The 13,071-nt window shown below is 44.1% G+C and overlaps 1 protein-coding gene across 3 annotated transcripts in view; it reads left to right on the top strand.

Annotated features, from left to right (window-relative positions):
* The window catches only part of SCUBE2 (signal peptide, CUB domain and EGF like domain containing 2), a 66,987-nt gene that overhangs the window by 43,697 nt on the left and 10,219 nt on the right, over positions 1-13,071 (top strand). For 2 of the 3 annotated variants that reach the window (XM_012801217.1, XM_023510244.1), the window contains 3 exons: positions 8,423-8,593; positions 10,939-11,106; positions 11,807-11,968. In XM_012801217.1, the coding sequence (XP_012656671.1) occupies positions 8,423-8,593; positions 10,939-11,106; positions 11,807-11,968 (501 nt within the window). The remainder of the gene's footprint in view (positions 1-8,422; positions 8,594-10,938; positions 11,107-11,806; positions 11,969-13,071) is intronic. The other variant, XM_003781512.2, reaches the window with a different exon arrangement.

Below are 13,071 nucleotides of genomic sequence, written 5' to 3'. Positions count from 1 at the left end.
GGGAAGGCAGGAAGGTCTGGGAGGCTGGGAGGGAAGGCAGGAAGGTCTGGGAGGCTGAGAGGGAAGGCAGGAGGGTCTGGGAGGCTGGGAGGGAAGCAATCAGAGAAACTCTGCAGAAAGGTGAATCTGATGGGAGAATAGACAGAGCTGGGGCAGGGGAAAGAGAGGGCCAGGGAAATCTTGGAAGGTTATTGCAATAATCCAAATGAGAGATGGTGAGTATCCAAGGGACACAGGTGTCATGGAGATGAAGAATAGGAGATAGAAGGGACACAACTATAGGTTGCTATAGCTGAATGGTGGGGCAGTGAGGAGAAAAGCCAGGGACAGCTGCGATCTGGAGCCTTGGTTAGTGGGAGCATAGAGGTTCCATCGATATAAAGGGTAAAGCTTGGCCAGGCAAAGTGGCTCACACATGTGATCCTAGCACTTTGGGTGGCCAAGGTGGTAGGATCACTTGAAACCAGGAGTTCAAGACCAGTCTGGGTAATATAGTGAAACGTGTCTCTACAAAAAAATAGAAAAATCAATAGGCTATGTGCTTGAAGTCCCAGCTACTCAGGAGGCCACTGCAGGAGGATCCCAAGAGCCCAGGAGTTTGTGATTGCAGTGAGCTGTGATGACACAACTGCACTTTAGCCTGGGACAAAAGAGGACAACCCTGTCATTCATAGATAGATAGATAGATAGACGGACAGACAGTAAAGCCAGAGATGGGAGAGAAGAAGAGCCCTCCCCTTGGACAAGCTGAATTTGAGTTGCAACACAATTTCCAGAAACAGGTGTCTGTGGGTGTCTGGGAGTCTAGCAAAAAAGACTTTTTCTCTCCGCGTCTAGACCAGCCCTCCTGTTCTGCGTCTGTCCACACATGCTCAGTTAAAATGGACACACAGCCCATGCCCTGTGGAAGGCAGCCCTTCCATGCTTCCCTCTTAACCTCTTGAGGATGCCACTCCTGCTGTTGTCCTACTGAGCGCTTCTTCTCTGCCAGAGCATTTCCAATAGCACATCTCCTACCTTACAAACCAACAAACCCTTCATTTCCTTCCTGCTTTTCTCCAGATACTGTCCCATTTCTTTGTCTCCTATACAACAAAACTCTGTCAAGGAGTTGTACCGTCTTTGCGTCCTTATTACCCATTTCTCCTCAATCTACTTTTCATGCTTAATCTTTCCACAAAACTGCTTTTCCCAATATTTTTAATGACCTCCGTGTTGCCAACTCCAGTCGCCTGCTTCCACGCCTCCTTGCAGGCATCCTCTCCAGCCCCGCTGATCCCTCCTTCCCCTGGGATCACTTTTTCTCATGGGTTTCAGACACCACACAATTCTGGTGCTCCTTCTTCCTTGCTGGCTGCTCTCTTTCCTTTCCCTTTCTCCTTTTCCCTTCCCTTCCCATCTCTCTCTTGCTCTCTCCTTCCTTCCTCCCTCCCTTGCTCTTTCTTTCTGTCTTTTCTTTCTTCTTTCCCTTCTCCCTCCTTCTCTCCCTCCTTCCTTTTTCTTTCCCTCCTTTCCTTCCTTTCTTCTTCTTCTTTGTTTTAGATACAGATTCTCACTCTGTTGCCTATCTTGGACTCCAATGGTATGATCATAACTCAGTGTGACCTCAAACTCCTGGACTCAAGCAATCCTCCTGCCTCAGCCTCCCGAAGTGCTGGGATTACAAGAATGAACCACTGCATCCAGACCCTTTCCATTTTCAATGCTGGTTCTTCCCCTACTTTCTGACCTCTAAACATCAGGTGTCCCAGGGCTCAGTCTGTCCCCTCCTCAGTGACCACATCCAGAGCCAGAGCTTTAAATACCCTAACATGCTGGCAATGCCCAAACTGCTCTCTCCAACTCTGCTTCTAGTTTGAGTTATGGACTTCTCTACCCCAGAGATGTTGAGTATTTAAGATCTCACACACACTCTCACACACTCTCTTTTAAAGTAAAATAACATCTGAATTTATGAATGTTTACTTATTTATAAATTATATACTGTGCTGCTGGCTAATAATTACATCATAAAAGATAGAACAGAATAAAGATTAAATAAGCAAAACTTTAACTTTTACATCTTAAGGGAGAATCTCTGTAATTTGGCAGGGCACATTGTTAATAATACTGGTCATAAATTCATTTTCCAAATAGTCTTTTTTGTTCGTTGGTAGTGCTTTCGGTGAATTCTTATTAGATCTTAATAAATCATTCATGTTTTTATCTCCTGATGTGGTCTGACAGAGAGCTCATACAGTAGTCCTTCCTCATCTGCAGTTTCGCCTTCCATGGTTTCAGTTACCTTTATCATCCATAGTCCAAAAATATTAAACGAAAAATGCCAGACATAAACAATTCCTAAGTTTTAAACTGTGTGCTATTCAGGGTAGCATGATGAAATCTTTCACCATCCCACTCTGTCCTGTCCAGAGGTGAATAATCCCCTTGTACACTGTATCCATGCTGTATACTCTACCCAGTTAGTCACTTAGTCATCTTGGTTGCCAGATTGACAGATCGTAAAAAGAATGATAAGTACAGTATAATAAGATATTTTGAGAGAGAGAAGCAGTACATTGACATAAATTTTATTACCGAATATTATTATAATTGTTCTATTTTGTTATTAGTTATTGTGGTTAACCTCTTACTATGCCTAATTTTCAAATTAAATTTTATTGAAGGTATGTGTATAGGAAAAAACACAGTGCCTATAGGGTATGGTATTATCTGAGGTTTCAGGCAGCCGCTAGGGATCTTGGGTCATATCCCCCATGGAAACCACTATTCTCGGAGTAGAAGATGCGTCCACCTGGGCTCTAGGTATTCTTCATAGGGATTGTTGAAAGCTGCTATCTGTTTTGTGATGGTTATTTTAGTTAAAACCAGATAATGTAATCAGGAGATCTATTTAACCAGACATGACTCAACTGTAATTCTTCTTAATACAATGAAAGACATGAATCAGTCAGTACGCCCACAGCCCCAGAGTTGTGGGAAGTCCATGATTCTCCTTCCTTGGTGATCTTTCATTTCTACATGTGTCCTGCGATTCATGGAGATGTGGACTGGCCCAGGGACCATACACTAAACTAGTAGAGATTTGTTTCTTATTTTTTAGGTGAAAATTAATATACATAGACATGAAAGTGTTCTGCCCACACTCGGTGGATCCTCTTGTGATCCCTGAGGTATACTATTCTAGGTCAGAGACCACTAGGACAGCCAGTGCCTTCTTAGTGTCACCCCCTGGATGGCCACCGTGCATCTCAGGTTCAGTGTTTCTAATCAAAGCTTTTTATCTTCTTCCCTCCCTCCCAACTCAGACCTCAGTAAATAGCCTCTCTATTTACACTATTGCTCAAGTCAGAAACCTCAGAGTTATTTTGATCTCTCTCTCTTTGTGTCATGCTCCTCATCCAGTTCCTTAGCAAATCCTGTCAGCTCTGCCTTCAGATTATTTCCTGAATTTAACTAGTTTTCTCCTCTTCATTATCATTGCTCTGTGCTAAACCACCAGCTTGTCTTGCTCAGTCTATTGTGATGGGCTCTGAATTGTTCTTATCCTTGCCCTCCCTCAGTCTGTTTTCCACAGACTCTTCCTTCCCCCTTCCCTCCCCTCCCCTCCCCTTCCCTTCATCTTGCTTTGTCAGCCAGGCTACAGTGTAGTGGTGTCATTATAGCTCACTACAGTCTCAAACTCCTGGGCTCAAGCGATCCTCCCACCTCAGCCTCCCAAAGTACAGGGATTATAAGCATGAGCCGCTACACTCAGCCTCTTTTGAAAACATAAATCAGATCATACTATTTCCCCATGTAAAAGCACCCCCATTCAAAGCCCTCAACATCCTTTGATAAGGTCTAATTTCTCTACCATGGTTTTCAAGCCCCCACATGATTTGGCCCTGCTTTTTAAAATTCATCCCTTACCACCCTGCCCCTTTTGTTACATTCTTACTACCCTGGCCTTTTTGCTATGAGGCGAGGTTATTTCCCTCAATTCTTTGAGTCTCTGCTCAGATAGGCCTTTCTTGGCCACACTTTAATAGCATACATGCAAACCCTACCCCTACCACTCTTTGGCCCCTGCTTTCCTTTTCTTCATCATACCGCTATGTGGCTTTCTGTTATGCATTTATTCATTTTCTCATTTATTATCTATGTTCTTCATTAGAATGAGAATCTTTTAGTTCTGTTCCCCATGCCTGTCATCTTCTCTGCTGTATCTCCAGCTCCTAGAACAATACTTAGCACATAATCAGGGTTCAATAAGCGTTTATTAAGCAAATGAGTGAATGAATCTTCACAGGGACAACAGATGAAATCCCAAGGACAGTTGATCACATTATGAGAAAAGAGGACAAAGGGTAAATCTTTGGGGAAAATATTTACACTAAGGGCAAAAGAGAAACCCTAAGGGAAGTGAAATTTCAACTCTAGTTAAGTAGGCATGAAAAGAACACAGTGTGCATTTGGGAACCCAAGAAAGAAGGTGACAATCTGGGCTCATTTCTCTGCCCCAACTATAAGGATATCTTCAAACAACGAACCTGAGCACACCCCCAAACCTGGCCAGACAATGAAAAATCAATCTCTCAGCCCCCAGGAAGAGGTGCTCCCTGTTATCCCGGTGCATTCACATAAAGGGGGTTCAAAGCAGGATCCCTACTGCCTGGGGTGCCCTCGCCTCTGAGCTGGGACAAAGTGGCAGCCCCTGATACCCTGGGAATCCGCGTGGGCTGCTTGTGGCTGTTCTTCAGAAGTCAGGGCGTGATCCTTAAGAAAGCAGTCAAATGCTAGAGAGTGACCCCTTTTATTAGGTTCACCATCTCAGCCACAGAGAGACCATAGTGTTTGTCCATAACCTGAAATGCTCAAAGGCCACAGTGCTGAAAAGAGTCCGGACCTTGAGGCCTCTTGTTGCCATTAATCCTCATCCTGCTGGTCTCTCCCTTTTGCATCAGAAAAGCTTTCTCTTATTTTTTTCCGAAGAGGGGGAGAAAACAGCTGTGTGGGATTTGAGAATGAGATTTTAATGGTCACTGAAGACGCACAAAAGCTTTGCTGTGATAGTGAAGTGTTCTGGGGGCAATTGACTCCTTTGTCTGGGTCAGCAAAACAAACTGACTGCTGGAGGAGAAGAGAGAGGCAAGTGGAACGAGTGGCTGAGGTCTCCGCAGGCCAGATCTTCCACACACTTGCAAAGAACTGCTTTCAAGCATCCCTTCTTGACATTTCAGAGTCGCTTTTGAGTGTTTAGCTCATTTTTACCTTGTGAAAAAAACAAATCTATTTAGAAGGTGCTTGGCATGAATTATTTCTGTAGGTCTTTCTCTCCAAAGGAAGCTGCGAACTGTGAGTGACAAGATGAGTTTATTTATGTGAAGCAGGCCTTTCACTGGGAGGAAAAAGAACGGGTGCCCTCTTTTCCACAAGGCAGCCGAGGGGCATTTCTCAGCCCTTTGATCCGTTAAGAAATCACAACAGATGTGGGACATTGTGAGGCCTCTCCAAATGTAACCTTGAAAAGGCTTTGGGGGTTTAAATAGTTCTAAGGGGGAGTTGACACTCAGAGCAGCAGGAGCCCATGCAGTTACTCGGTTCAGTGAGAACCAGGTCTGGTTTTGTCCACACACAGAGGGGATCTGTCTTCTGCCTGAGGAACATGACAGAATAGACCGTGCCGATCTGACTCTGTTATGATTAATGGGGCTGTTGGAATCATTGTCACCATATGGACACTTTCCCTTTAGGTGAATGAGTATTATGAAAACAACTTTTCCCCAAATGGAAACAGCTTGGGCAGAGGAGGCTGTGGCAGCCTTAGTTTTATTTACTCTCTGGCCAGTCTTTTAGACAGTTTGGCTTGTTAGAGCCACAAAGAATTATTCTCTTATTTACTGGCCTGCTACAGATGCTGGGATAGTCTGATGGGGCACAGGGTAAAATAAAACATGGTGAATTTCTAATATATAATTCAGCCCAGCTTTTCATGGGAGATGGGCTGGAACCAGAGTGATTATGGAAACCACTATCCAATAGGGCTGCATTTAGGGAAAAGTCTGGAATTGTAGACTCTGTTTGCTACAGATTGATGGATCATACTCATTTTAGTGTTGTTTGCCAAGAAAGCAAGAGTTGGTTCACTTTTAATTTTTAATTTTTTTTAAAGATCCAAAATTATATTAAAATGATACATGAATATTATAAAAGAAAATCCAAACAATATACAAAAGCATTAAAATTTACATATTTGGTTGGGTGCAATGGCTCACCCCTGTACTCCTAGCACTTTGGGAGGCTGAGGGGGGAGGATTACTAGAGGCCAGGAGTTGGAGATCAACCTGAGCAATAGAGCAAGACTCCTTTTCTACCAAAAATAAATAAATAAATAAATAAGATTGAGATATTAGGGTAGACTTTAAGGATTGGTTACATTTAATTGTAGAAATAATATTTGAAATGTGGTATACTTTGGCTTACTACCATCCAAAAGCCTCATATTTTTTTTTAGATTATAGCATGGATAATGAAGAGACATATTTATTGTTAGTGACAGAAAATTTTCCATGTTTAATCTTAAGAATATATATGCAAATTGCATTTGTTGAATGGAATGAAAACAAGATTTCCCCCTTTCCAGGCATTGGAAAGATATAATAGCTAACTTTATCATGTGAGTTTTTTTTTTTTTCCTATTTCTTGGCAACTTAAGTATAAAAAAGAATGTGTTTGACCCAAATTCTCCTAGCCCCATAGACAATACTTGGCAGTGTTAAGTCATGCTTAAGTCTGTACTTTTGTTAAATAACCCTTTTCCTCCTTAAACACAAAGCTCTTGATTTTACCATAGGTATATTTCAAAAATTAGCTCTGGGATCTTGGCCAGATTATTAACTGCCCAAAGTCCCTGTTTCTGTAAAATGGAGCTATTAATAGCACCTCAAGATCCTTAGGGTTATACTGAGGAATAAGTGAAATAATGTATGTGAAGTTCCTGGCATGGTGCCTAGTACTTTACAAGCACTCAACAAATGTTAGCCATTAGAAAAGCTACTTTGGTGGCTAGAAGGATGATGTTTGAATATACCTTTACTTCCTCTTCATACCCTAATGTAAGGTATAAATCCAAACCCACATTTAACTAATAACACCAGAAATACAATCAGAAGCACAGTTTATGAATTTCCTTTTTATTTATTCTTTCAGGAGACATTTACCAGGGTTTAGTCTTGGTTATGTTAATTTTATTACAAACTGAAGTGTGCTATTATGTAAAACTCTTGAGATCACCACTCACCCCAGCCAGCCACCAGACACTGAGCTTTTCAAAGTATAGCTTCTGGTCCTGTTTCTCTCCTTTCGTTGCTTTCTTTCTATCCATCTCTCTCTTAGAGATGGGGTCTTGCTGTATTGCCCAGGTTGGCCTCCAACTCCTGGGCTCAAGCAATCCTCCTGCCTCAGCTTCCTAAGTTGCTAGGACTATAGGCACCTGCCACTGTGCCCGGCTCCTCTCCTTTCAATGGATCCTTTATCCGGAGAACACCTGTAAAATCCAAATACCTGGTGGTCAAGAACCTTTTTAGTCATTCCCAACCCTTCTTTTTTCTCTCTCTCATTGATGCATGAATCTTTACAATCTACCCCCTTTCCCATGGGGAGAGGCTATTCACCCTTGAAGACCTGACATAAATGTGACCTCCCTTAGGAAGCCTTACAGACTGCTACCAGCCACATTTAATAGCATTCTCCTTCCTGTTCTTACAGCACTATGTTCAATGAATGATTTTTCTTTCCTTTCTTTACCTTTCCTTTCCTTTCCTTTTCCTTTTTTGAAATAGAATCTCACTCTGGTGCCCTGGGTTGAATGCTCACAGAAACCTCAAACTCTTGGGCTCAAGAGATCCTCTTGTCTGAGCCTCATGAGTAGCTGCAACTACTGCCACCCCATTCAGCTAGTTTTTCTATTTTTAGTAGAGAAGAGTGTCTTGCTCTTGCTCAGGCTGGTCTTGAACTCCTGAGCTGAAGCAATCCACTCACTTTGACCTCCCAGAGTGCTAGGATTACAGGTATGAGCCATTATTCCTTGCATCAATGAATGATTTTCACCTTTATAATCCTTCTGACAGCCCTGTGAAGTAGAGAGATCCGGGAGCTTTTGTATCTCCTCAGCCATCAAATACTTGTGCTATAAACATAATTAGCACCCCTGTGATCCCTTTCCCAAGAAGATCACGGTCGAAGGTGATCACCGACCTGTGATCACCTCTGATAGAGGCGACAGGGATCCTGGCATGCAAAAGTGAACACACTCTGTTTTCAGGGAGTTTGCATGAGGGAGCGAGTGGTCAATGCCATCTATTTGCCATCTCCAGAACCCACGTCATCCTTCCTCAGCCTCTGCCTCCACACTGACCTGATCATTTTCCCCTTTGGCTAGTCAGTTGCAGGGCTGGGACATATTATGATGGAGCACAAGAACGCTGCATTTTTTGTCCAAATGGAACCTTCCAAAACGAGGAAGGACAAATCACTTGTCAACCATGCCCAAGATCAGAAAGTCCTGGGGCCCCGAAGACCCCAGAAGTTTGGAATGTGTCTGACTGTGGAGGTAAGGATGCTCTGTCCCTTCCTACTTCTTCTATCTCTGACCTCATTGTCTAGGCGGCAGGCACAAATGGCATCTCAAGGGCCCCAGAGGATGCATCCTCACCTTGGACTTTGTATGAGCAGGTACCATGCTGGGTTTAGCTTTGGCTCCCTACATACTGGGCAGATGCTCACTTGAGCAAAAAGATGAAAATGGGATGGAATACCCTGGCAGAAAAGTACAAATGTGCAATCGTAGCTTCATTTACTGTAAACATGGATACTTGAGACCAGAGCGATCTCCCTGTCTGTAGGAACCGTTTGAAAGGGGAGAGAGAAGGTCTGGGTTTTTTTTTTTTTTTCCAGCTTTGGTCTCAGACGTCTAGCTTTAAAACAAATGTAACCAACTGGTTATTTTGTTAAAACTGGGACCTCCTCTGTAAAGAGTTCTCAATCACCTCTTATAAGATGTTAACTTTGAAGTCAAGCTCAGTTAAGTTCTGAGGGCTTCTTTCTTAATTTTATTATTATCATTTTGTTGTTATTTAGACAGAGTCTCACTCCGTCACCCTCAGTAGAGTCCATTGTATCATAGCTCACTGCAACTTCAAACTCCTAGGCTCAAGCAATCCTCTTACCTCAGCCTCCTCTTACCGTAGCTAAAACTAAGGTGTCTGCCACAGCGTCAAACTAGTTTTTCTATTTTTAATAGAGACAGGGGTCTCACTCTTGCTCAGGCTGGTCTTGAACTCCTGAGCTCAAGAAATCTACCTACTTCGGCCTCCCAGAGTGCTAGAATTACAGGTGTGAGCCACCATGCCTGGCCTATTTTATTATTAAATGTCTTCCTTTTATTAGATAGGAGAAGAGCAGGCTGCATTGACATTCTGTGAGCTCAAATGGAAGGTGTGATCTGAGTAAAGATTGTACCTTATGGACACAGCAGAGTGCACAGGGTCCCCTGTGCTGCCTCCCCTTGGAGTGACTCCCAGCCCTTACTTTGGTTTCCACCTAAACTCAACTGCAGAGCTGTTTCTGGCTTAAAAATCAGATCCTCAGATTGAGTGTGTGGTCCATTATAAAACTCCAGAACTAACTGCAAGGTTAAGGGGGGATTTTTTGGCATCTATTCATCCTTGCATGTGACCTTATTAAGATATATTTACAACAAAAAGATAATAGTAATCAGAGCTAATATGTACGGAATACTTACCTATGTCAGGCATCTTGCTAAGTGTATTATATTAATTATTCATAGGGTTAGCCTTGCGGCTTTGTGAGGGTAGTGTGACTCAGTTAAAGTCCCACAGCCAACAAGTAGGCAACTCAGAGTCAGAACCCAGGTCTGACCGGCCTCAGACTCCTTCCTTGGGTGTGTGTTCTTTCAGTGCCATCATATCTATAACTTATTGGGAAAAGAAGGCCATTAAAATTAATAGAGGAGATAACTTTTTTTTTTTTTTTTTGAGACAGAGCCTCAAGTTATTGCCCTGGGTAGAGTGCTGTGGCATCACAGCTCACAGCAACCTCCAACTCCTGGGCTCAAGCGAGTCTCCCGCCTCCACCTCCCAGATAGCTGGGACCACAGGCGCCCACCACAACGCCTGGCTATTTTTTTGGTTGCAGCCGTCATTGTTGCTTGGTAGGCCTGGGCTGGATTCGAACCCGCCAGCTCAGGTGTATGTGGCTGGCGCCTTAGCCGCTTGAGCCACAGACGCTGAGCCAGGAGATAACATCTTTTAAAGACTTAATTAATAGGGGAGAGATGAGTAGGAATACAAAAGACAACATATTTTTATAACATCTAGCCAATGACAAGCTAATTTCTGGCGAACATGTACTTTTAGAAATCCTTTTGTTTATGGCTATGTTTCTTGTCTCAGATGTAAGATATGTATGATGTGACTTAGTAAGTACAATTGGTAAAACAGAGGAGACCCTTGGGGCACTCTTTCCATCACTAGGATATAATCAGCTAGGTGAGGGTTACTTCTGGGTTGAATTACCAGATTGATTCCAGAGCAGAGACCTCTCTCTCCTGTATTGCGTGGGTTGCCTGGGTAGTGGCTTAACCCTGAGACACACCCAGCCCTTTCCATACTTTGGAAGCAGTTGAAAAGTTTGGGAGCAGAGGACTCTTGGCCTCCCTCTGTGCATGCGCTGTGTGGCCCTGCGTGTAAGCATCAGGCTGTCACATGCCACTGACTCAGGGTCACCGGCAGAGCAGGGTTGACTGCATGTGTCTCTCATGGGGGTGCTGAGGTCAGCACCAGAGAATAGGCCTAACCAAAGTCTCATCTCATCTGGAGAATGGTGGGAAAGGGTCTGCCTAGGGGGCCTTCTCACTTAGGGCTGTTGTCCCCCTAGGTCTGTGTCAACCAGGTGAATATTCAGCAGATGGCTTTGCACCTTGCCAGCTCTGTGCCCTGGGCACATTCCAGCCCGAAGCTGGCCGAACGTCCTGTTTCCCCTGTGGAGGAGGTCTACCCACCAGACATCAGGGAGCTACATCCTTCCAGGACTGTGAAACCAGAGGTGAGCCCTTGGCAGCTTGGCTTTGTCTGCAACTAAATTTCCCTGTTAAGTACCATGGGGGTCTGTGAAGTTCTAATCAAGCCCAGCCCAAAGGTGCCCTCTGTGGTGGTCCAGGGTCTGGGGTTCATGTCCCCAGATTCATCTTCCCCTACAAGATGTGATGGGGGGCACTGGAACTCCCTGGATAATGTCTCCTCCAGCCACCTGGCCCCTTCAGGTGAGACTGACAAAGGATCAGGCACTGGTGAGCCCACTGTACACACAGGCTCCCTGGGCGCCTTCCCTTCAGCCCTCCTCTATCTCAGCTCCCTGACCTAGAGCTTCCCCCTCCAGACCACACTCCCTGCCTCTTCTCAGGGAGCCCAACTTGACACCCAGTCTTGGTTCTGTGTCCCCTCAATACTCACAAATGTGCTCTGCAGAAAGACTTGTGTTGCAATCATTGATGCCTGGACTCTGTGAACCATAAACTCTTTGAAGATGTATACATCTTTTCCTTTTTATTTTTCTGAGTATCATGAGTCACACTCAAACTGGCCATTTAGGGAATTAAGTATTGATTAGCCCCAGATTGATAGGAAAGCTCTGCTTCATTTGGGCATAGTTTATTTCATAAACTTTGAAACTATTTGTGCTGCATTTGACACAGTCTTTTTTCCTCCCCCCCCCCCATTCTTTTCACCCTTCCCTGTCCCCATAGTTCAGTGTTCACCTGGACATTTCTACAACACCACCACTCACCGATGCATTCGTTGCCCAGCGGGGACATACCAGCCAGAATTTGGAAAAAATAATTGTGTTTCCTGCCCAGGAAATACTACAACTGACTTTGATGGCTCCACCAACATAACCCAGTGTAAAAGTAGGTCTCTCTGTAAGGCTTCTCTTAAGAGGGCAAGTGTCTGGGTCCAACTCAGGGCATGGGGCAGGGGCCAAGGGTCCCAGGTTCATTCAGAACTATGTAGGCATTAGCCCAGCGCACAGCTATGCAGATCAGCATGGAAGGAGAGCCCAGCTCATCCTACAGAGACACTCACCTTTATATTGATCCTGGATACTTCCCAGAGCTGGACTTGCCTTCAGTTCCTCCCTGGTGGATAATTTCAGGCCAGCTTTGCTCGGCATGCATTGTTTGAGTGCTTATTATGTGCCAGGCACTCAGCTGGGAACTCAGTTGATGCCAAGCAGAATAAGTCAGCATCGCTGACTCTGCCGCGAGCTGTCTGTGGGATTGCCGATGAAGGAGCAATTGATTCATTCTGAAGAGATGGGGAAAGGAGGCTTCTGAAGGTTGTGAGAAAGTTTTGATGGAGAGGGTGGGGGAGAACAGGAGAAGGAGCTTTATGAGAGAGCAGCTGAGAGAAGCACAGACTCAGGAAAGTGAAAGGCTTTTCAGGAAGAAATGCCGGGATCTCAGCATGGAATGTGCTGAAGGGAGTCTCAGGCAGACCCAGAGGGGAAACCTTGAGTGCCAGGCTAAGGGGATTTATTTGTATTTTTCAGGGAGGGAGAAGCAAATCATTTAAGGATTTGCTATTTGAGTTTTCTTTCAAACCATTATTTATAATCAAAATTATTTCATAAAAGCCAAAAGTAAATCTCAGCTAATTCAGTGTCTTTAAGACAGGAATCCCGAGGGGCAAGGAGGCCTCCCCAAACTGAAGGGCACTGAACTGTTTGACTTTTATGATTGGAAGTTTATCTAGTTTTCTCTTTATCTCAGTGAAGTCCTTTTAACAACATCTTTATAAGTAACCATCTAGACTTTTCTTTCTTTTTTTTTTCTTTGTTGAGACAGAGTCTCACTTTGTTACCCTCAATAGAGTCCATGGCATCTTAGCTCACAGCAACCTCAAACTCTTAGGTTCAAGTGATCCTCTTGCCTCAACCTCCCAAGTAGCTAGGACTACAGGTGCCTGCCACAACACCCAGCTATTTTATTTATTTATTTTTTTTTTGTAGAGA

The sequence above is a fragment of the Otolemur garnettii genome, unplaced genomic scaffold (genome assembly GCF_000181295.1).
Source record: "Otolemur garnettii isolate 467f Iridium unplaced genomic scaffold, OtoGar3 scaffold00001, whole genome shotgun sequence".
NCBI lineage: Eukaryota > Metazoa > Chordata > Mammalia > Primates > Galagidae > Otolemur > Otolemur garnettii.
This window is presented reverse-complemented; position numbering and strand designations above follow the sequence as displayed.